The sequence below is a fragment of the Hippoglossus stenolepis genome, chromosome 21 (assembly GCF_022539355.2).
Source record: "Hippoglossus stenolepis isolate QCI-W04-F060 chromosome 21, HSTE1.2, whole genome shotgun sequence".
In the NCBI taxonomy this organism is placed as follows: domain Eukaryota; kingdom Metazoa; phylum Chordata; class Actinopteri; order Pleuronectiformes; family Pleuronectidae; genus Hippoglossus; species Hippoglossus stenolepis.
In genome coordinates this window covers 8,564,402-8,587,522 of record NC_061503.1, presented here as the reverse complement: position 1 = coordinate 8,587,522, position 23,121 = coordinate 8,564,402, and the positions used below count along the sequence as shown (strand labels likewise).

General features: G+C 42.1%; 3 protein-coding genes across 7 annotated transcripts; 1 reads left to right on the top strand and 2 right to left on the bottom strand.

The window, feature by feature from the left end:
* Positions 1 to 11: 11 nt before the first annotated feature.
* On the bottom strand, positions 12 to 12,863 carry arsg (arylsulfatase G). Of its 2 annotated transcripts, XM_035145935.2 has the most exons (11): positions 12,763 to 12,863; positions 10,559 to 10,798; positions 10,039 to 10,274; positions 8,711 to 8,825; positions 6,173 to 6,319; positions 2,893 to 3,107; positions 2,724 to 2,804; positions 1,573 to 1,681; positions 1,360 to 1,480; positions 1,136 to 1,226; positions 12 to 750 (listed from the first exon to the last, which is right to left on the bottom strand). In XM_035145935.2, exons 2-11 carry the CDS (start codon positions 10,783 to 10,785, stop codon positions 428 to 430), a joined length of 1,665 nt encoding a protein of 554 aa, XP_035001826.1. In that variant the 5' UTR covers positions 10,786 to 10,798; positions 12,763 to 12,863; the 3' UTR covers positions 12 to 427. The 2 variants fall into 2 exon arrangements, with proteins under 2 accessions (XP_035001826.1, XP_035001829.1); XM_035145938.2 differs by lacking the exon at positions 6,173 to 6,319.
* Positions 5,956 to 19,039, top strand: LOC118100626 (monocarboxylate transporter 7). Of its 2 annotated transcripts, XM_035145934.2 has the most exons (8): positions 5,956 to 6,077; positions 6,982 to 7,038; positions 7,444 to 7,720; positions 14,521 to 14,760; positions 14,881 to 15,024; positions 15,115 to 15,243; positions 16,282 to 17,295; positions 18,131 to 19,039. In XM_035145934.2, exons 4-8 carry the CDS (start codon positions 14,523 to 14,525, stop codon positions 18,427 to 18,429), a joined length of 1,824 nt encoding a protein of 607 aa, XP_035001825.2. In that variant the 5' UTR covers positions 5,956 to 6,077; positions 6,982 to 7,038; positions 7,444 to 7,720; positions 14,521 to 14,522; the 3' UTR covers positions 18,430 to 19,039. The 2 variants fall into 2 exon arrangements, with proteins under 2 accessions (XP_035001825.2, XP_035001824.2); XM_035145933.2 differs by lacking the exons at positions 5,956 to 6,077; positions 6,982 to 7,038; positions 7,444 to 7,720 and adding an exon at positions 12,405 to 12,661.
* Positions 18,803 to 23,012, bottom strand: LOC118100631 (archaemetzincin-2). 3 transcript variants are annotated; one of them, XM_035145941.2, is made up of 8 exons: positions 22,875 to 23,012; positions 22,314 to 22,356; positions 21,916 to 22,204; positions 21,523 to 21,696; positions 21,234 to 21,362; positions 20,436 to 20,599; positions 20,079 to 20,255; positions 18,803 to 19,704 (listed from the first exon to the last, which is right to left on the bottom strand). In XM_035145941.2, exons 3-8 carry the CDS (start codon positions 22,202 to 22,204, stop codon positions 19,546 to 19,548), a joined length of 1,092 nt encoding a protein of 363 aa, XP_035001832.1. In that variant the 5' UTR covers positions 22,314 to 22,356; positions 22,875 to 23,012; the 3' UTR covers positions 18,803 to 19,545. The 3 variants fall into 3 exon arrangements, with proteins under 3 accessions (XP_035001832.1, XP_035001834.1, XP_035001835.1); XM_035145943.2 differs by having other exon boundaries at positions 21,916 to 22,356; XM_035145944.2 differs by lacking the exon at positions 22,314 to 22,356 and having other exon boundaries at positions 22,875 to 23,007.
* Positions 23,013 to 23,121: the final 109 nt, after the last annotated feature.

Below are 23,121 nucleotides of genomic sequence, written 5' to 3'. Positions count from 1 at the left end.
GCACTGTCTAGTTATGATTTGTTAAAAGTAACATTTATTAAGTTGTGATGATATTAAATTGTCCTATTAAATCTCATCAAATACCCCCAAAAAACAAATGTATGTGTTTGTAGCCTGCAAAGTCCATTGTTAAACAAACAGCGAGGCTTTCTAATGATTAACATTGCAACAATATGACCCATTGACTAGCACGTCTGAACTGTTTCATGTTTTGATAGATGAAATGATTGACCTTATGGATGGGCTACCTCACCCGGACCTTTTCTCCGCCACCCGGCCAATCACAGGCCAGAGTTCTTCTATTTGCGCTCTCTGCTTGTTTACACGTCTCCGGCATCTGCACGTTGAACCTCCCAAAAAGCCCATTCTACAAACAAACAGCTGAGCTCATCCCGAGAGCTGATATTTGTCCCCACATGTTGTTGGCTCACATCTGTGTGCTTCTCTTTCTGTGAGCGAGTTCCCGTCCTTGGCCAGGCGGGTGGCAGCGGCAGACAGCCCGACCCGGGTCACAGCAGGGTGCTGCTGATTTGTCAGTGCTGTAGTCGGCTGCAGAAACAGACTCGTCGGTGGCTATGTCCCACAACAGCTCCTCCCTCCCACATGCGATCCTCTCTGCTGCCGCCCGGTATTCAGGTGTCCCGGCGTCCAGGGGTGTTTCCTCAGCCTTGTCACGCTCTAGGTCAAATATCAATGGTGGGTCATGGAGCTGCTGGCTCCCTGTTGCACCCCCACATGCCTCAGCTGCACCTGTAAGGGGACAGAGATGTGTGTTAGTATACTTTTTCTCATGTGTCACATTTTTGTCACAAATGATCATATTAACTATCTCATACCACTTATGACGTATGCTACTTTCCAGAATCTCATTTTACATTCATATTCCTCCACTCCAAAAAAGCAGCTGCTCTCATTTAACCTTTAAAATCTTGCAGAGAGAACATACCACACTATGGTATGCAGGACATTATGTCCTGCATACCATCCAACACGGTGGGGGGGCACCACCATCACCATTAGATCATTTAATTTAGTAAAACATGTCTACCAACATTACATCTGCTATACATATATATATATATGGCTTTAATATATTGGGACTGGGTCAGCACTTAGTGTCGTGGACGCCACTGACCTGTGATGTAGAACGCTTTGTGTTTCCCTGATCGAACCGTCTGCAGGTCACCAAACCTCCCCGCAGCGCCACTGTTAGGGTGGAAAAGAAACTACCAAAAAAAGGAGAGAGGAACTTAATGTCTGCAGCAAGATCCTAATGCAGGGCTGGAGCCAATCACAGCTGACGCTAGGCGAGAGTCAGGGTACACCAAAATGAGATTAACAGCAAAAACTAGCTCTTACCTCATGACCTCTGTGTTCACCTTGCAGGAGGATATTTGTTGCATCGATGCCATCGTAAGGTCTGTCTGCGGGAGGTTTTACCCCTGCCAGAGACAGAAGAGTTGGGAAGATGTCCATCCCACTGCAAGAGGAACCAAAGACAAGAAGAGAAGTATTAGCATTAGTATTTGAAGTATTTGAGTCTCTGTGTATTGGTAAAATAAATACAAGAACCTGAGCAGGGCAGAGCTGGTGGTGTTTGCAGGGATCTTTCCAGGCCAATAGGCCACTGTCGGCACCCTGTGACCTCCCTCCCAGGTGGTCCGCTTAGCCGAGCCCCCACCTCACACGCAGGAAAAAGATCAGTGTAGGAATATGAGGATTCACAGCAATATGGTGTACAGCAGCTCCAGCCACTACCATGCAACTGAACACATTACAACCTCTTGTGTGATTTTATGAATACGCAGTTAAGACAAACACCACAGCCTGCTGTATATTTAAGCTTTGGGCCTTTGCTACTGCGTCCGCATAGTTTTCTCAGCTCCACAAAATATGCATAGTGAAGCCATATCCTCGCCTATCCATTTGCTTGAATTTTGGGGATTTTGTGTTAAACTCATCCAGCAGCTTTTTGTTGCGGTCCGGTGGTAGAAATGGTTTTCATGTCATATACATCTATGCCCTTATAGGTGGTAAACACTGGCCTCCCTGATAAGCCCCCCTCCCCCACGACAACTATTGAACCAAATGCATTTTCTGCACCGAGACATTGAAAGGATTGTATACTTGGCGAGCTTACCTTCTACACGGAGTCGACAGAGACAGAAATTTTCGCAGTCATACATCGACAGAATCATTCTCCTTTGGAATAAAGATCCTCTAAAGAGTGAGCTGCTAAGTCTGTGCTTCACCAATAAGCCTTTATAAAAACCACAGCACATCTGGAGCGGTGCGCGCCGTTAGACCCACAGGCCGATGCTGACTTTTCTCATCCAATTACCATTTCCACTTTTTTCAAAGTTGTCGCTTTAACGTCTATTCCTGTTCTATTCCTGCTGCTGTCTTGATTTTATTACCTCTAATGGTACTTTTTGTTTTCTACTTTCACAAACTCCCAACATTTCCACAACATATTCATTAGGTAAATAATCTTTAAATCATTAATTCATATAGAGCAACTGTCAGATCAACTGTCCTTCTCACTACCCTCAGTCCAATTCACTGTGTCTTTAGACAACTGTATTTATAATTTTACTTAAGCAAAGGATGTGAGAACTTATTCCACCACATATTAACCAGCTCCCAGCATGTTAACCAACTAAAACCAGTTAACTTCTTATCAAACTACTTAGCATACTTTATTATAAACTATATTTCTATACCTCTGCTGGTCTGCCACTTCCCTATGAAAGGTCCCACACTTCCTGCGTACTGGCACTTCTGTTCCCAAGGACCATTGTCACCTAGAAACACACACACACACGACATTTCTTCAATAACAGATACAATAGCAGTGTCAAAGAACAGACACAGCTCATCCAGTGGACTCACCAGTGAACCAGATGAGCGTGTTGTTCTTGTCTGTGTCATCAGAAGTGCTCTTTACTGCCCCCACCAGGCTGTCCATCTCCCGCAGACTGGCACTGTACACTGTGCAGTCATTCGGGTGGTTAGCGGTGGTGGTGGTGTCCGGAGGGAGTGGAGGAGCCAGCGGAACGTGCATGTGAGCCAAAGCCATGTATAGCAGATAGGGCTGCCGTCGCTCCCTGAAGAGACAGTTAATAAAGTGTCACACAGTTTATATGGACAAATGCTTCTCTGAAAGATCTTATGACAGGACTTGCTCTTGATTTAAAGACATTCTGACTTGTAGCAGCACCATAAGATATAACAGTGATAACATTCAATGTTGTGCACAAAGGTGCAGATTACCTACTTTAAAGCGTATGTTGTTTTTCTTTATAGGTTACTGTTGGGTCATCCCCAGAGACTGTATATAAAGATGGACGACATGACAGTTCCCAAAATGTGAAGCCAAATGATTGTAAATGCCCCTTAGTGGCTGGAAGCAATATTGTTCGTAAACCCTACCTCCTCCATTTCAGTGGATGGGACATGGGCCAAACTAAAAAGTCAAAGTACATTTCAAATAAATGTTTGTCATTTAAAGTAGTTCTGATCACACTGGTGTTTGTGGGGGCAAATTTTTCTGTGGAAGTTTGGTTTTAATTTGTCATTTGACGATACATCTGTGAAATGTCATGATTGACCGCTGAGACCTATAGGTGGACAACGTGTATTGCAGGTCCTCGATACCATGGCTCCACTCCCTGATCAATACTATGACAACTAGACAATTAACTAAAATTTTATTTTAAAAGAACAACGACAGTTTCACAAAGGAAGTGATCATAGATATCACAGAGCTAATTTATTGCACTGCTTGTTATTAAGGTGCCATAGGGAATACAAGCTCCTCCAGATAAGCCGATATGGGGGTTAGCTCAGGCAGCTTATTATCCCAGGCTTCATACGCTACTGAATCCAGCTGATATTATTTTATCTTTTTTGTAATAACAATTCCCAAGAAAAGACTGATGCCATCCTGTGTAGCCAAGTCTAAGCAACTCATGTGTATTAGCTAAAGAACTTTACTATTATCTGAAAAAACACTAAACACCATTAAATACCATACAAAAATGCTAGAATTGGAACTTGAGTGTGATATGACTTCATTGTGACAAAGGAGGACATCTTGATTGGTGGTTAAACTTATGCTCTGCAGTGCTTGATCATTTCCCAGCCTGTGGTCATACCCGTGCATGTGAAAGGCAGTTAACTGTAGTTGGGTGCAATTGTACAAATGAGTTTGTCCGCAGGTAATATTTTGGCAAAAACAACTACAAACCAAACACAGGCAAACTGAAGTTGTTATGACTGCAGATCTGCTACTGTAAAGAAACAGCCACAGACCAGAATGTATTTATTATAAGTATTATTATTATGGTGTAGAAGGTAATGAAGCATAGAGTTGAGAATAGGGGACACTGACCTTTACTTGTATTATTACAGCCTCTAGGAATAAAGTAGCTTTGGTCCTGCTGTGATCAGGTTACCAATTTTAAGTTGACATGGGAAACAACAGTGCAGGGAACTTCTTAAGAATACATTACCAGGGTGTGAGTGTGTGTGTCTCTGCCTCAATTCCTATATTAACAAATATGTTTGACTAGGCAGTCTATTCTAAGCTATCATTCATTTGTTTCAGTTCTCATGTTTCACACTCTCTGTAGAAAGAGAAGCAGAAGCACTTGACAGACCAGGTTTCACTGGCCGCTTAGTAAAAAGAAGAACACGGCCGATACAGAAGTTTACTTTCTGTGTTGGAGTTCCTCAAGGGTCTGTTCTCTGACCTCTTTTGTTCGACACCCACATGCTCCGATTGCTCAGATTATGGAATACCATAACATCTATGATCATAATTTTGCAGATGACTCATCTCTTCATTACAGTGCCACCACATGATGGAACTGCCTCACATCTTCTGAATTAGAGCATTGAACAAGTCAGTGACAGAGAATTTCCTACAACTGAACACGAAGGAAAACTACTGTTTTTCATTCTGACTTTGGGTCTGCTAAAACTGCCAGTTTATATATGAATACACTATGTATGGAACTTCTTATTAAATCCTTCATCACATCCACCAATAAGGTTATGTTTTCCCCCTACGTCTGTTTGTCTGCAGGATTACACAAAGACTAACGAATGGATTTCAATTCGATTTGGTGGAAGGATGGGACATGGGCCAAGAAAGAATCCATTAAATGCTGACCCGGATTAAGGAATGTTGTTTTTCACTTTCCTTAACATGATAGTTTTTTTTTTGACACTTTCACCAATTTCCCAAGAAATAAGGATCTTATCCTATGAGTATGTGCAATTTGGGGCTATTTATTTCTGTTCTGTTGTCCTTTAAATGTAGTTTTAATTTCTTCTAATGTCTTATTTCGAATGTATTTCTGTGCCTCTACAAAGCACTTTGCCTTGTGCCTTGCCTTGAGTGAGAATGGTGTTATCTAAATAAACCAACCATGCCCTGCCCGGCCCAGCCTTGATTATGGAATGAGGACCTGTTTGACTAAAACAAAAAAACTGCACGATTAGACTCAGTAAATCCATCTTTATGCCCTAAAGCTTCAGAAACATCAGAGAACCACCCAAGTTTTTAAGTCACACTCTGGTAAAGATATAAATCAACATCTTTCATACTGTTTTCTCAATAGAAGAAATTCATTTGACTCCATATTGTGATCCACAATATTATTGTATGAACATGTATACACGATAATAATACTTTATACTGTCAGATTTATGATGATGTAGACATTAGAATTTCCTCAGCCCTCTTCAATTCTGGAGGTGTGGCCGAGTTATGAACAAACACAGTGCTGCTGCTGCCCTTTGCTCCCCGTCTCCAGCTTCCCCTCATCTCCCGACACCTGCCTTCCTGCACTCACCCACAAGATGTCCTCACACCTTCCTCCATGTTCCCACCAGTCCTGCCCCGCCCATACACACAAACCAGTTTCTCTATCCCAAATCAACCCTGCAACTTTTATCATCGCCCTACAGTCTTTGACACATTGTTGACTTTTGTTGTCGGTGATGTTCCCTGTTTGCTCCCCTGCATGCTGTCTTTCAACTCATCTGCCTGGTCATCCACCCATCTGACTGTAAGTTTTCTTTGTGCAACTGCATTTGGGGTCCTCTGCTACACACACACACAGTGACATAGTGGAGACAATTTCTATTGCCTGCTGTATTGTACCTTGCATTTTGTATAATCCTGGTTGCAGCAGATTTGTATCGCTCCGTTAGTGTCCATAGATCGAGCGGCTGCTCCACTATACTGCGGTTTTCGATCAGAGGAAGGCCCACTTGGGAATAACAGCCTTCATGCACACTTCTCTTCAACCTAGAACATAACAACATAATAAGTTGTGAATGTGTGTGTGTGTGGGGGGGGAGTGTTTGTGTGACTTATGTTGTCAAGTGGTGAAATGATTTGGAGGTGCAGGGGTTTACAATCCTAAAGGAAGCAGTTGATACTTTGTTTTTAAGAGTCGGTTTGTACATGAAAAAATTCAAGCAGGGACCTGTCCAAAACAATACGTGGTTAACCAGACCTTCAGGCTTAATTCTGGGTTTTACAGGGTTATAAAACTAATAACACCACTTCATTGTGTAATAACACCTGCATTATGTAATAATCTTACACATTTTGTAATAAACAACATGAACACAATATGTTATGAATTTATCTGCATTTTGTAATAAATTATTACATAATGCAGTAGTTATTAGAAAATGCACGAAATGTAACAATATGGTGCATTATGTAATAACCAACAAAAATGGATGTCTTCTTCTCTACTGGCTTTGACATTTGAAAAAAAAGAAAGAAAAGGTAATAAATATATTTCACCATAAAGCATTTTATCTGCTTGCTAATGTACTGGTATGAAGGCTATGGTAGGAAACTACATTGAGTAACTAGCCTTCTCTCTCTCTATATATATATTATATATATTATATTATATACAGGAAGTTTACCTGCAACATCATCTGTCTGTATAGAACACCTTTTGGCTGCAGTGTGCAGAAGACACTAGATGGAAGGAATCACATTGTAAGGTATGTGAATAAATATTTATTAATCTTCAAAGCAGGATTTATATGTTTTCTCATTTAGAGTTCACTATAGAGAAGGCTAGCTTCTCAACTAATATAAAAAGTCAAGGGATTAATAATAAAGCTCAAACCTTTATGCTAACAGCCACAGCACTAGCTAACCTAGCTTGGTTTTAGAAAGTTTCTGACAGGCAAATAGCGTTTCGGTGAAATGGAACACCTTTGTCACACTATGTTGATGGGAATGACTGGGACGCACACTTGGATAGTATGTCACTATGTGGGACCTATGGTGATCACATACTGTAACTCTACAAAGGCTGCTGAGATTTTCAATGTTCAGTTTCTCATCGTCTCCACACGGGGAATTGATGCTTCCTCTATTATATCTTCAACTAATTCCTACAGTTACAATCTACCAGTGTTGGTCCTTGAACACATAATGCCCTGCCACCCGGACCCCCAGATAATACCCTGCCACCGGGAACGTTGGGTAATGCCCTGGCACCTGGACCCTCGGGTAATGCCCTGCCGCCGGGAACGTTGGGTAATGCCCTGGCACCTGGACCCTCAGATAATACCCTTCCACCGGGAACGTTGGGTAATGCCCTGGCACCTGGACCCTCGGGTAATGCCCTGCCGCCGGGAACGTTGGGTAATGCCCTGCCACCCGGACTCACAAAACGTAAGTTGAAAGACTAGGTGCTTGAACGTAGTGATGAAAAACCAGATGACGAGATAAAAAATCATATGTAGTATCAGTATAATAACATAACTAAAATAGGAAAAAGTACTAGAAATAATTTCCAGTTAAGTCCAACTAAGGATATACTGTAATATTATTATTTATAGAGTATTTTCGCTTTTTTTTTAACAAACTATAAAAAAAAATATGTTTTTGTAACTATTTGGTCCCCATCAGGATCCAGTAGGAGTAATCGGTCTTGTTTTCCAGTGATGTGATTGGTCAGTAGTCGTAACCCTGAAAATCCAGGATTAACCCTGTATTGTATTGTGTATTACATTACATTACATTTCATTTAGCTGACGCTTTTATCCAAAGCGACTTACAATAAGTGCATTCAACCATGAGGGTACAAACCCAGAACAACAAGAATAGAGAAAGTACAATTTCTTCAAAAAAGCAAAACTACAAAGTGCTATAAGTAAGTGCCATTTAAGTGCTACTAATTTGTTAGTTTAAAAATGTTATTCAAGGTATAGTTGGAAGAGGTGTGTTTTTAGTTTGTTGATGTCCGGATGTCATTGGGGAGCTCATTCCACCATTTAGGAGCCAGGACAGCAAACAGTCGTGATTTTGATGAGTGTTTAGCTCGCAGTGAGGGAGCAACAAGCCGATTGGCCGAAGCAGAGCAGAGTGAACGGACTGGGGTATAACGTTTGACCATGTCCTGGATGTAGACTGGACCCGACTAATGTTTTGAAACGGATGCAGGCAGCCACCGGTAACCAGTGAAGGGAGCGGAGGAGCGGAGTAGTGTGAGTGAATTTAGGTAGGTTAAAAACCAGTCGAGCTGCTGCATTCTGAATGAGCTGCAGAGGTCGGATGGCACTAGAAACAAATGTTAATTTAAATGTCTAACAAAACAACATCCGTCAGAAGAACAACTTCAAGTTTTATGTGAGAGTGTCAAGTCGGAGTGCAGAGCCACACCTGAGCACTTGAGGTCCAGATGTGTCACAGGGGGGGCACTGGGGCAGGTTATATCCTGGTATGTCAGTGCAGCCCATGTCATTACTGTATGGAATACCTAAGTAGGAGTCAAAACCTGTACGGGAGACAAAAGGAAATGCTGCAAGTATTTCTGTTGTGGCACACAAACTCAATACACAAGGGTTTAATCCTGTACACTGTGTGCTCTTCTATTAACCCTTGCAACCACGCTGGCTTTTTGATCAAAATGCCTTTATGGCCCCCAATTTAGAGAAATCCTAGATCCGCCACTGATTGAAAGTGAATAATTATTACAATATAAAAGCTGGTGGTAATTAATTTCCACCACAGCCAAATGACAGTGAATAAGACAGTGACAGATATGACCCAATCCAACAGGTCAGTTGTAAAGGTCGATATGTGGTGGTAGTGTGCTGCATTGGTTTTCAACCATTCAGGCACAAGGATATCACTTTGTGTTACTCCTGGTCGACTTTAACATCACACTGCGGAACTGTGCCTTTTGCAAAACATCCCCTGAGGACATGACTTTGAGGGCATAATGTATTTCTGTGGTGGCTCCACACAATCCCTCTTTAGAGTCCCAACTGCTGTGACCCTGCTATAATGACCATGCCACTGAGTCAGCTAAAGTGGAAGGGTCCAGTGGAAATGTGGCGTCTCACAAGACACCAGCTCACACTCGATAGGAAAGAGTCTTAGCAATGAACTGGAAAGATGCAGTGCAATTGAAAATTAAGTATACGAGTGTGTGTTAGCTTCTATCTCACAGTTTTATGTGTCATATAAATTTTTGAAAATTCTTTAAATGCTTAATTAATGCTAAATTAAAATGGCTCTGTATGAATATGTGTGTGAATAGGTGGATATGGTTTGTACTGTAAAGCAATTTGAGAGGTCGATAAGACAGAAGAGAGCCCTATAAACACATCAATCTACCCTAACCCATACACAATCAATTTACTCTTCTATGAATGATACCATGGCCAGCAACAGCCGGAGTTTCCACATTTGGATTCTTGCAGTTTCAGAAAACTTTATCAGTCTCACCTTTATGTTGACAAAAGCGTCTTTGTTTCTACTGTAGCTTAACAAATTACCTCAAAGACCATTAAATTGAATCTATTTTTATCATCCATTCCTGCACAGAAACAAAACCTGAAATCAATCTCTATGCTTTCACTTGAAAGGATGAATGTTTTCTTTCAACCCAAAAACCTCTTTGACAAATGCCTGCCGGATCCGAGGCTGTGACGTTCAGCCAGGTCTTCACAGATTAGTGGCGTAAATGTCAAGCTTGCACTTACCTCTGTGAGTTGGACCGTATGGTCCGTTGTGGCCAAGATGCCATTTCCCGATCATGCTGGTGTAATATCCCGCTCCCTGCAGCAGCTGGGGCAACGTGACTTCAGTGAGGGGAAGACCGGCCACAGAGCCCACGGCGAAGTTGTGCGTCACTCCGTTTCTTAGGCCGTAGCGGCCTGTCAGGATGGCGGCACGGGATGGGGAGCAGGTAGAGGCCGGGGAATGGAAGTCTGTTAATCTGTATTAAAATAAAATGAGTTTTTACAGAGAAATGACAGAAGGAGAAATTGTGGAACACAACTTATTATTTAAGCTTATTCAATACCTAGTTTTTTTTTATAAATAACCTATAATGATGCAGTCTATATCCACCATGTCACAGACTGAAATACCTTAAAACCCCAAAAGCTTCATGCTTTTACTTAATGAGATAAATGAATGTAGATTTACACAAGACACTGATGACATCACATGGTATTCAGTGCTAGAGAACAGAAATGATATTAAGTATTAATTCTCTACTTTAGTCCTTGCTCTGCCATCAGGTTGAGGTAAGGCGTGTTGTTTGCCCTCGCTTCAGGCTGGTTAGCATCCAGGTCACCCCAGCCGATATCATCTGCAACTATGATGATGAAATTGGGCCTCTCGCTGGGATTATCGACCCTGGCTCCATGTAGGGACACCGCGTGGAGCAGCAGCCCACACAGCAGCATCCCAGTCAGAAGAAACGGGGCCAAAGACTCTGCCATTTTGGGTCAAAACCTGCCAAGTGTTACATAGGTGTCATTTAAAACAAATACTTAGCATATAAACACACTGTGAGTGGGACTGTATACAACAAACACAAAGTCAGAACTGAGCTGAACTAACTCACCATATTTAAGGGCATTAAGGGAATGGATTCCTTTGGGGTTGATGTTTTTGTTGACACTGTGACCGAATGGGTTCACATGATGTGAAAGAGTGCTCTGTAGCTGAATGACTACATCATTTACCTCACCAAGTAGCTCCATTTATAATGCACAGTAAACATAAGGAAAACGCTGATGTACCGGTTGTTTTTCTGGACCAGCCATGCAATCGTACATTCTGTGCTTTTTAAAGCCACGAAAACAAATCCCTGTTAAATACACAGCTTGCAACACGATGCTATGTATGTGAACTGGACAGGTGTTGCACGGTCTTGCGAAATGTCCAATGACATGAATTTGTAAGGTTGCAGGATGATTAAGTTATTGTGTTTGTTAGGGGTGGTCGGTGAAATTGACTGAGCGATATCAGATAGCTCTCGTACATGAGATGTTCTGAAAAACTAGCACACATTCAATTTGACCTCTGAATACCTTTTATTCAAAAATACATTACTTAGATTGTGATCTTTAAAAAAGTCGGGAGCTGAACTATTTGGCAACTTTTCGGTGGTAAACCAACTTTCTTTAAAAATGCCTTGTAAACAGGAAACATGGGTCCAACCCAACCTTCTCTTCATCAAGTGTAAATATTGATCAAACGAAACAATATTTACCCCCCATTCTAAAATGAAAGTTAATGTTTCACTGATGCAATCTGAGAGTTTACGTGAGGTCATGGTCATTTTACACAGATAGACAGTCACAGTGATGGAATATTTAGTGGGGAGGCTGTGGAGTCAGAGATTTGGACAATTAACAATTATCTTTGCGATAAAATCACCTCAAGATTGACATGATCTCAGGTCCATATGAAGTCTGAGGAAAATAAACAATTGAACGTGTCTGTGATAACTTTAAAAGACAAAAGGTATCATCAAAAGACGCTGAAGAATTTGGGTAGTCAATGTGGCGGGGGCGATAGGGCAAAAAGTTAAAGATTGAATTGTTCAAGTCGGTTGATACGGATAATTATCCCAATGAATGCCTCAGTATTGTTCCTTTTAAAAGTGTAAAAACAGATTTTGTGCTGGAGTGAAAGTTGTGGTTTTAAACTCTTCTTTACGGACAGAGAATGAAACACTTGATAAAATACTGTCTCATCTCCTCGCTGCTCTGACACAATCCGCATTATATCGATATGGATTTGAACTTTTGTAGTATCGATATTTGTTGAAAGTAAATGACGTAAAACTAGGAACATGGAGAAATTGGGACTTTTGAATAAATAAATACATATTTTAGACAATTAATAATTGAAAACTGAAAACTTCATTTTGAGGTTGTTTTTTAGCTTGACGCTCATTCACAAAGTTTTCCTCACACACAGGCCTGATTGTGAGTGTGTGTGTGTGCGCACCCCTCACGGTAGCAGGGGGTTGTGGGGAATCTGCAGACGCACGTGGAGGAGGGAAAGAACTGGTTGGAACCAGATCTTTCACCCTTCTGCCCCCAGAGGAACGGTGGGTGGGGGGTGTCCTCGAGACCAGCCACAGGGGGCATCTCCGCGCGCGTCCTCGTCTGTCTCCATGTGTGCGCATGTTCGTGGACACCGGCACGCGACAACATGACTGTGCGTAAAAGCCGGTCAAACCTGCTGCCGTTCATTGCAGCAGCAGCAGCAGCAGCGCGCGCGACACACCAGACGATCCGGTTCCCAGGAGCGCGAGTCGAGCGAAGAGGAAACAGAGAGAAGAGCGAGAGAGGCGCTGCACAGGTGAGACACGCTGCTCCTGCTCCGCTCGGCTCCTTCTTAACCGACACATCTCGTTAACACGAACAGCGGCTGGAAGCCGAGGCTCCGCGCGACGTACTTACACAGTTCGAACCCGTTGTTTGAGTCGCACGAAGCCCGCGAGCCGCCGGTCTCCCAGAGCGTTGCGTCAGCCGCACGAGCACGAAACCGTCACGGCTCTGACATGTCAATATGACTCCTCTGAGTCAATACCATGATCAAATGTAACATTTCTAATGGTTTTTCTTTTGTTGGTGGATTCACACCACTAAGTAAGTAACAAATTAAGTTGCAACTTAGTAATGTGGTATTGATCGTTCAAATGAAAATGAATGAATGAAATGAAAAACTGAAACTTTGAAACAATAAAAGTATAAAATCTAACTATGAAATTATTTTCCTTTTGTTGGTGGATACATTAACAAAGTAAGTAACAAATGATGTTGCAACCTATTAATCTAGTATTAATAATGCATTGGAAATGAAAATTAACTAAGTAACCCCAGCCCCCCAAAAAACAGTTTAAACATGTCAATATGACCACTCCTTTAACTTGATCAATAAAATAAATATAAATTAGCAATGATAAAGCATTGTGATTGTGATGGAATTTATTTCATTAGTTCTTTTGGAAACTACTTTAAAAAATATTTTTGCGGAAGTGAACTATTAATAATAATGCAAATGAAAAGTTTAAAAAAGTAACTCAGTGGTGTTTTTTACTTTAAAATCATTGTTTGTAGAAAAGGATCCATTGTGTTTTGTGATCCATTGTGAAGATGTATCGTGTTGTAGTTTAACATGTGGTTTTGCAGGGGAGCGTTACGTCAGTTCATGTCTTAATTATTGTAATGACATTGGTTTAAATGTGCTGGGCAAGTGTTACTAGTTCTAAAAATTAATGCTAGCTACACTTAAATATTACAACTACACACTGTACACAGGTATTTGTCTAAAGCAGCTATATATGTACCACTGTAAACTTTACAGCAGGTGTCAATAGACATATTAGTTTTCTTCGAGTGTGTGAAGTCAGTAGCTGAAATCAGGAAATCAGTTCAACATACCAGTACAGCTTATGAGTGCCAGGGTATTGTACAAGTAAAAGTCTAATCTGAACAAGTATGGGGTCAAACAAAAACAATGTAGACAATAGCACCTGGACAACTGCATAGTGTTGGAGACTACAGAGATAAACTGTAACCAAAGTTATGTAATATTTCACTCCTATTTATTCTTTCACACTCCTTCCTAAGTGGAGATTATCACGATCTACACCTCTACACCTTAGCAACTATCTTACTAAATTGTTCGTATCAGCCAGACAGGCTGAACTTCAACCTCTATCATAACCATCTTTAGTTACAGCACAGACGCTGTTGTACACGAAACAGTGGGTTGGTAAGGAGGCATCTTTTTTTTATATTAGCTGATAAAAATAGGGAGGGAAATAAGCACAATAGGCCCGACTCACCTGAAGCTGACTCATGTCCTGCGGAAAGGTCGGAGGCGCACACAGCTCTGTTGATGCTGGAGCTTGTGTTTTCACCCCTGCCCTTTTGTTTGTTTGTTTGTTGGTATGGGCTCTACTGAGTACCATTCTGGTTTTTAGTTCAATCGGACCTGGGGTGAGATGGTTATCCACTTGGTCTGTCATGAATGCATTTGAATTTTTCTTTCAAACCCATTTACATATGGAAATATTGTTTTAATTTGTAGACACTCACTGTTAGTGTGAGGCCAAAGGTCCAACTTCAACTTTTTAAACAACATTTTGAAGTTTATATTTGACATTTTCAACAACTATACCAGTCACTAAAACTGCCTTTTTGTTTTTCCAGTCATGGTACTGTGTGGCACCAAGGTGCCGCGCTTCTTGGGGCCCAACGTGTACCCAGAGGCTCCCGATGGAGGCTGGGGATGGATGGTGGCTGTGGCCTTCTTCGTGGTGGAGGTTTTCACCTACGGTACCATCAAGAGCTTCGGCATCTTCCTCCAGGACCTGATGGAGGAGTTCGGGGAGACCAACAGTCGAGTCTCCTGGATTGTCTCCATCTGCGTCTTTGTCATGGCCTTCAACGGTGAGTGCAGCTGATACGAGGGCACAAAAACTAAGTCGAGACTGAAATGATGATGACGTTTTGAGAATTACTGTTTTGCTGTCGCCTCTAAACAGACCTGTTACCCCTGTTGGTCCTCAGGTCCTCTCTCCTCTGTGTTGACGAGCCGCTTAGGCTTCCAACCCGTCGTCATGATTGGAGGATTGCTCATTTCCGTGGGTACCATTGCCACCAGCTTCACCAGCTCCATCAACCAAATGTACCTGACCTATGGTTTAGTTGCAGGTATTGAATTGCTTTCCTGCTCCTTTGTCTCCATCTATGATCCTTAACATGAAACTGCTCTTAAACACTTGCATCTTTTCCACTGTGCAGGTCTGGGCTACTGTCTGACCTTCTTGCCCACTGTGACCATCCTTTCCCAGTACTTCTCACGTCGACGGTCTCTGGTCACAGCTGTAGCGTCCACAGGAGAGTCCCTGTCCATGTTTGCCCTGGCGCCAGGTGAGTGCAAGAGGAAAACCATGCATTTTAATATACATTTCTCAGGTAGAAGAGGAGAAGTAGTCTTTGGGCTGTCTTAAAATATAAATCTATCATATGTTTTCCCTCTTGGCACAAAAAGAGACACAGATATCAACAAGTCAAAGCTTGACTGTATACAGCTTGTTTCTCCAGGCTACAAAGCTCCATTGTTGTCGAACACATCCCTCACACATACTATTGCACTGGCTGTCATGTTTCTTCCTAAGCATGAACATGGCTACGGTAGTTTATTTTAAGTCAATCCCACATAGTCTGTCCCACTGCAGTAAATACTCACAGGAATGCAGCTGAAACAGTCCCCCAGTCTATAGGAGAGCCACAGACCAACACATTGGTCAACACACTCCTTGTCCTTACAGCACAGGTACGTGTAGTACTGACTGCACCAAGGTCCGTCCATCGTGTTCTTTTAACCAGAATAACCAGATTGGCCACTTCCCGGTTTTAGCCTCTTTGTTCTAGCTTCTAAAATAGATTTTCAGTTTCTTATAATGACTTACAAGGCACGTAATGGATTGACTCATCAGTATATTTTGGATCTTTTATCCCCATACAATCCTGCTGGCACTTTGAGATCCTCTGACAGGGGCCTGTAGATTCTTTGAGTTGAGAAGTGCTATGTGAATAGATACTAAAGATATTAAAGGGTCACTGTGTAGTATTCAGGGCCATGTAGTGGTGAGGTTGTACATTGCAGCCAATTCTCATTCTTCCCTTCCATGCATGTAGGAAAAGTTATATCGTCCTCCAGGTAACATAGAAAAAGGCTTTCTGGAGGGTTTTGTTTCAGGTTATTATAATACTAAAACACTGAAAACATAGTTATTATTGTATTTACATTTAGTTTATTTAATCTCTGCCTATAAATCCCCCAGTAATCCCACACACTGGACTTTTAATGTAAAAATAGCAGCTTATATACAAGCCAGATCTCAAACACCTCATACTTAATGCTCCATGTGCAGTTCTGATGAATACTCTCTTCTTGATTTTTAGCCTTTTCTGCACTGAGGGACCAAATTGGCTGGCGTCACACCATGGTAGTGATCGGAGCGATGCAAAGCAGCATCATTATCTGCGGTGTTTTGCTTCGGCCAATCATTATTCAGCCCGGAGTATCACACAAGAAAGAGACTGACGGAGCAGCCCCAAAGGAACTGGAAGTCCTCAGCGTACAGGAGACCGCGGAGGGCACAAACCCAGAGGACTCTATAACAAACAAGATCTCACATGCAACAAGTGCTTCATACAGTCTGGACAAGAAGTTGACAGGGGGCTCCGTAAGCACCGGAGACTCCGGTGTACATTGTTTTGATTCTCTATTTGGTGGAGATAACGTCAGCGCAGAGGAGAAGACTTTACTGAACAAAGACGCAGGGTCAGACACAGAGAAGGAAAATGTGGAGAACAGTGAAGCGGGGATTAAAGAAGCTGAGGAGGAGAAAGACTACAGAGATCCTGAGAAACAAAGGATGAAAGATGAGGAAGATGAATCAGGAGGAGAAAAGCCACCTCCAAAGAATTCAAAACTTATAGATTTCTCCATCCTCAGAGAGTGCAACTTCATTCTCTACTGTCTGTTCGGGCTGTTTGCGACGCTGGGCTTCTTCGCCCCTCAGCTCTACATCATCGAGCTGAGCGTGAGTCGGGGCGTGGAGCGGGACCGCGCCGCCTACATGCTCTCCACCATGGCTGTGGCTGAAATCTTGGGCCGATTCGCCATTGGGTGGATCCTGACGCGAGAGCAGTTCAAGAAGAGGAAGCTGCTTGTTCTTTTGCTGTGTGTCATTATAATGACAGCAGATCTGGTGGGATTTACTTTGGTCACGGAGTTCTACGGGCTGGCTGTGTGCTGTGCTTTGTACGGTTTCTTTATGGGGACGCTAGCTTGCACCCACATCCCCATACTGGCTGAGGATGATGTCGTCGGCATAGAGAGGATGTCTTCGGCTGCCGGTGTCTACGTGTTCATACAAAGCTTCGCCGGGCTCGCGGGACCCCCACTTGGAGGTAAGCGTTATCTCTTAATTACAAGTTTCCCAGGATACTGAGGTTCTACTTTACCATAGGTTTTATCTTCTGATCTCTAAAGGATAGTTCTTGTCATGACGAAAATCAAATTTTGATAACCATGCTTAAAAACAGTCAAAAGAGAACAGCATGCATTAACCTTTAGTCCTTACTATGGGCCGAGCTTCTGAATCTCTTGAATGCATCTTTCATTAGACCCTCCTTGCCAAGTAAACTTGTATGTCTTGCAAACTCTGAAGTCTGAACTTTGGGTTTTGTAAAAAAGTTCTGTAAAATTGGGTGCAGACTTTCTCTGGAGTTTGCCTTTCACATATGAGGAACGCAGCAGGTGATGGTCCGGGTCAGACACATTCACAACAACAGGGAAATGTCCTTTCAGACGAGGGGTGGTGCTGCGGAAATCACATGTTTTTGTTTACAGCACATCGACACGTTAGATCATGAAAAACTCTTGAATCTTGACATCCTTCCAAGTTGATGTCTTTGTCTGTGTCTTCTCTAGTATGGCTGAATTTTCCGGCCATTTTCCTGCTGTATCACATGGGCTCATTCTGACATTTTCAAGACATTTCACTAGGCAGCTGGCAGGAACAGTTACGGAAAATGTCTGGAGCAACTGACTCTGAAATTTGTCCTCTTGTCTATTTGACATTCAGCCCCTCTGGAAAATTTTCGGAAAATGCCTTCAGTGCATGTCTGAAAGCAGCTTCCGTGACGTCGTCGGTGTTATTTCTCATATCAGTCACAGACATTACACGGTGGTTGAGTGGACTGCTCCATTAATGCTTCCTTTTTAATCCTCCTCTATCCGCAGGTGTGCTGGTGGATGTGACTGACAACTACGGCTCGGCCTTCTACTCGTGTGCAGCCGGCATGGCGCTGAGTTCCGTGTTCCTCGGTTTGGTAAAACCTGCTAAGAGAGGATTCCTCTGTAGGAAGAGGACCTCAAAACAGCTTGAAGACGCATGTGCACGTGAAGAGGAGTCAGGGGAACAGAGCGAAGAGCATAAACGGGACAGAACTGACAGCCCTCAGGACTGCTCTGAAGCGGGGGCCAACCCTGACCACAAGGGGGCCACAGGAGACGTCCAGGAGGTTATACAATTTGCTTGAGCCAATAACGGATGATGAGGATAATTAAAGGGTCAAGCCATATTGGAATAAAAGGCTGTTTAAAGACTACTACTGCCAGAGTGCTGAAGTGACATGAATTAAATTAGCTTCAAGTCAGTATGATTTTGATACCGTCTTGTTTTAATGGATGAAGGTGTGAAATATTTCTGAAAGTCATGGACCTGTCCTGAATGGACCATGACAGGTGCTTTTAGTTTTAGATTTTCCAGAGAGAAGATGCAGCGATTTTAAACACTAATAAACGAATCACCTGCTGGTAATCGATACCCTGAGGAACGCCAGAAAAACTTTGAAGCGAATGTAGCTGCAAGGAACAATGGGTTGCACAGAAAATGCATAAAGCTCAGGAGTATGTGATTAAAAGTTTATTTTTTTAATCAAACTGTCACCAAGCTTACAATGCACTGTTGTCATTTGCTGTGTCCGACACAAACTATTTTTGTAATGACGAGTTCAATCACAATAATGAAACAGTCGTTTGAGCCTGTGAGATGTGTGTAGTTTTTTTAAACTTTTACCTTGAAAATACTGTTCTTGTGTATGTGACATTTTCACTGCAAAAATGTGATAAAGATCTGTTGCACGACAATGAGATTTTATAGTTTCTATTCTAAACATTCAAATGCATCAACCTTAGAACTAATAGAAACTCAACTATAAAGTTTAGAGGCAAGTTCATTAATAAAAACTAATATTTATTAAGTAGAATTTTATAAAACAATCTTTTTTTTTAAATTACACTTGACTGAACCCATTTTTTCATTCAGTCTGGAACCACAGGGGCCTGAGTTGTGGTTCCAATCTGCCTACATAACATTTCTACCGCTACCAAGGAGGTTCAAACAATTAGTCAAACTTTATAATAAAAGACGTGTCCTATTGAGATCACGTCTACATACTATCTGTGTGTGTTTGTTTCTGTCTCTCACCATTTACTTTGAGTACTTTTAGAATGTCAGGAGTGTGTAAGAAGTGGGTTTATATCAAAAAGCAGCACATATCTGTTGCATATTGCACATGAAAGTGTCGGGCTAAATACATTTTGATGTCACTGTCCTCTCCATTGTTTCCAGATCCACTGGAAAACACTGTAGTTCATGTTTTTTCCAGTACGTCCAGGCATCTGTGGAGCCAAAGTGTAGAAGCATGAAAGGCTTCAGTGGGTTTGGGACAGGAGAGTGCAGACTGAGAGACAGAGGCCTCATCTGGTCTGGATATTGATCTCTGATCCTCCTCCATCCAGTGCAGTAAGGCCTAATAAACACAGATAAGCATTCATTCAATTCATTCAGTAAATCAATAAATTAAGTGACTTACCATGGTAAAATTCCAAAGTCCTTGAAACAGCAACAAGATAGTGAGCCACCAGATCAACTTGTACTCTTTTTGTATCATGACTGCACCTTCTGTACATGTGGCACAGTAGAGTGTCAACTGAAGCCTGGTGTCCTGTAGAACCGGTGCTGTCATAACCAGGACACACTATTATACTGTTTTCCTGAAGAGACCTGATGAAAACTACTGGATGTTAATCTGCACTGTAAAAATACTTAAATAGAAAACTAAGGAACCTGGTTTTATCTTATTATTGTTATTTCACAATGTTTTTTCTATGTTGGTTTTTTTACCTTGTATCTTTCAGCTATTTTGAAGCCGACTGAAACCTGCAGCTTGCGAAGGCAGATGGGACAGAAATCCAGAGGCCTGCGATCCGACTCCTCTAGATGGTTCGAGCCCTGCATGACGCAGCTCAACCACTGGCAATGCCTTATTCCAAACATGTGGCCGATCTCGTGTGTCATTGTCTGGAAAGAAATGTTTCACATTAGGGGTTTTCTGGTAACTCCACAGTAAAAAAAAAAAGAAGCTTTAAATCAGCAGTATTGAGTGTTTTAAATCTACTGATTAACGTAGGTGACCTTTGGCAGGACCACTCAAAAGTGCATAGTATTAAAAGTGTGTGGAAGAGCGTGTTTGTTGGAAACCTTGCAGGAACGAAGCAGCAGAGTGCTGGAGATGGGGGGAGTGTAATATCCGTCAAACACAGAGTAGTCCCCCTGCTTTGGCTCCAGAAGTTTTTTCAGTCGACCTGCATAGTTTCTGCTGTAGAAGTTGTCGTCATACCTGGCGAAGCTGAAAACACCCATTCCTGTGCACAGTTGAAAAACAATGATGAGGGTGAGCAATAAAATCTCTCCTGGATCGTATGAATTTTAATGTAGCACCATCTAGTGGTAGCACAACCACATTACCTCAAAAAAGACCAATTATCATGAATATAAGACAACATATTCGATAACTATTAAATGATTACTTATTGTTTCTAAATGAACACTGTGCATGTCCTGGATGTATCAGGGTATTCAAAATGCAGATTTAAAATATGTTGTGATGCAGTGGAAGAGGATTATTATCAAGTGTTGTGTGGCAGCCTGTAATATTAATAATCAGAGGGCATTATGGTCCGTGCATGAAGTAATATTCATCCATATTTGGTCAGGCTGTACGTGGAAAAATGTCTCTTAAAGGTGGTATTTGTTGATTTCATTGTCTTTAGTGTACAGATGTAAATGGAGATCCAGAAACAGAGACAACTCTCCTTCAAAGTAAAAGTTTCAGGTTGTGAGGCGCCTTGGCTGCATTGCTCAATTTAAGGAGAGCTAAACTAAATAAATCAACAAAATAGCCGAAATGGTTACCATTTGTACTTCTGACTCTTTCCCCACAACATCATGCAGGGACCAGTTATACTTTTTATTTAAGGCCTTGTGGAAAATTCTCACCCATACTGAGAGACGCCTGTCCAAAGACAAAGTTCCAGGAGTCTTTGGGGTACAGGTCAATCATTGTGATTCCGACAATACAAAAAGCATCTTTTGGCTTCCTGTTGCCCAGAAATCGTAGAAGATCACCTTCATTTCAACAGAAAACCATAATGAGAAAGCAACATCATGGACAATGATACTTTGGGATGACTGTTTTGACTGTGTTTTTCTTCAACACTCTCCAATTTCTACATGAAACACAGCATAAACGCCTCGAAAGACAAAATTAACAAACTGCCTAACTTACCAGTGAGGATCTGAAGGTTGTGTGAGTTGCTGTTAACACGGAAAGAGCATCCCGTTTCAGCCACAGTAACTGCAGGCAGCAACTTGACAGAAAGCCCATAGAAGAAGGCCTGGCAGTATTGTCTGAGCCACTCCACATACTGGTCTGTCTGGACCCCCGCCTCCCCAAAGGAACCTACATGAAACATAAGATAGAATTAAAGCCAAAAGTTTAAAAATCTCCACTGTAATGTCTCCCATATCTTAATGAAATCCGGTTAATCCTCAAGGGTTTTTCATTATTACTGGTACTGAGAAACACAGTCATTGTTAATGGCCATCTATTGAGGACGTCACTCTGTACCTGACATGAGGCAAACAGGAAGCTAGCAGTATTTGACACAAACATACTCACCGATGGTTTGAATATAAACAGTGTTGTGGCTCGCAGCGGGGGTCTTCCTGAAGGGATCTCTGTAGAAGCTTTCAAAGTCCTGAGGCTCCTCAGGGTGAGCGGGGATCCAGTCGGAGTCAGAATGCACTGTGATGGGATGGAAGAGGGAACCCGGCTGCCCCTGGTGGAATCCCTCCTCCAGAAGACACCTTTCTTCATTTGTGTACTTCCTGTAAAGTTTGGCCAAGTCCTGACGATCAGAGACCAAAGCTGTTTGCAGTGTCTCTGCAGAGTGCTGGATCACCTTCATCTGCGGCACAGAAATACGCCATTAACATACAGATGAATTCTAAGTGAAATTTGAAACTTGCTGAGGTTATGTCTCTTATTTTTTGTAAGTAGGATTATGCAAAATATACTCAGCCAAATTCCAGGAAATGTTGTAGAGGGGTGGGGCATGATCTAAGGAATGACAGATATGTGCAGATCTGGATCAGGGGGAGTACGGTGTTTGTTTAACACTTTCACTTTCTCAGAAAGTAATTCAAGGATGATGATGAAATAATCAGCAGGCATTTTAGGGAACTGCCATTTATGAGTGTGTGCAAATGTGGTGCAGATCCAAAGGGAAATCTTGTAGTTGAATTATCATTATCACACTAATCCTGCAGTTGAAAAGGCAGTTTATGAATTAATGTTGGTCTCGATGAGCTGCAGCACTTACTCCACAATATAAATGAGGGAAAACAGCATCAAATGACAGATTATCGACCCAGATGACCAGAGTGTGTAAATACATGTAAACGGTAAAACAATGCACCTGCCTGGACAGACACATGTATTTCTCTTCAAACTGAAAGCTGCCGGAAGTAACTTGTGACATTTCTAACATCGATTCAGTAAACAACACTTCCGGTCGACATTGTAAACGACATCCTTGCCATTCTATCAAAATGTATATTTGTCGATACATTGATTACCTCGTTAATGTGGAGAGAAGGTGGAAATGAGAGAATGTCCCTGAGGAGATGAAGAACTTCACCATGTTGTTGACACCGGAAGTCGTTTCCTCTGTGACGTCACGTAAACAGAGGGGCGGAGCTTCAGGCGACAGCGACGAACAGCAGCGAAGAAGACGAACCCGCTGCGATGGCTCAGCTAAACCGCACCGAGCTTTCAATGACTTACATCTGACCACTTTATTCTGTGATAGTTCGTTAACTTCCC

Bases quoted from the DNA above. Each gene is read 5' to 3' on its own strand.
- arsg (XM_035145935.2), bottom strand. From the start codon at position 10,785: ATGGCAGAGTCTTTGGCCCCGTTTCTTCTGACTGGGATGCTGCTGTGT. The intron at 3,108-6,172 runs GTACAATACAGC...CTGTCTCTTCAG, and splicing joins AGGATTATACAAAATGCAAG to GGAGCGACGGCAGCCCTATC. The intron at 751-1,135 runs GTCAGTGGCGTC...GTCCCCTTACAG, and splicing joins CAAAGCGTTCTACATCACAG to GTGCAGCTGAGGCATGTGGG.
- LOC118100626 (XM_035145934.2), top strand. From the start codon at position 14,523: ATGGTACTGTGTGGCACCAAGGTGCCGCGCTTCTTGGGGCCCAACGTG. The intron at 15,025-15,114 runs GTATTGAATTGC...TCCACTGTGCAG, and splicing joins GACCTATGGTTTAGTTGCAG to GTCTGGGCTACTGTCTGACC. The intron at 17,296-18,130 runs GTAAGCGTTATC...CTCTATCCGCAG, and splicing joins CGCGGGACCCCCACTTGGAG to GTGTGCTGGTGGATGTGACT.
- LOC118100631 (XM_035145943.2), bottom strand. From the start codon at position 22,204: ATGAAGGTGATCCAGCACTCTGCAGAGACACTGCAAACAGCTTTGGTC. The intron at 21,697-21,915 runs GTGAGTATGTTT...TGTTTCATGTAG, and splicing joins TGTTTATATTCAAACCATCG to GTTCCTTTGGGGAGGCGGGG. The intron at 20,256-20,435 runs GTTTCCAACAAA...ATTTCTTTCCAG, and splicing joins TGCTGCTTCGTTCCTGCAAG to ACAATGACACACGAGATCGG.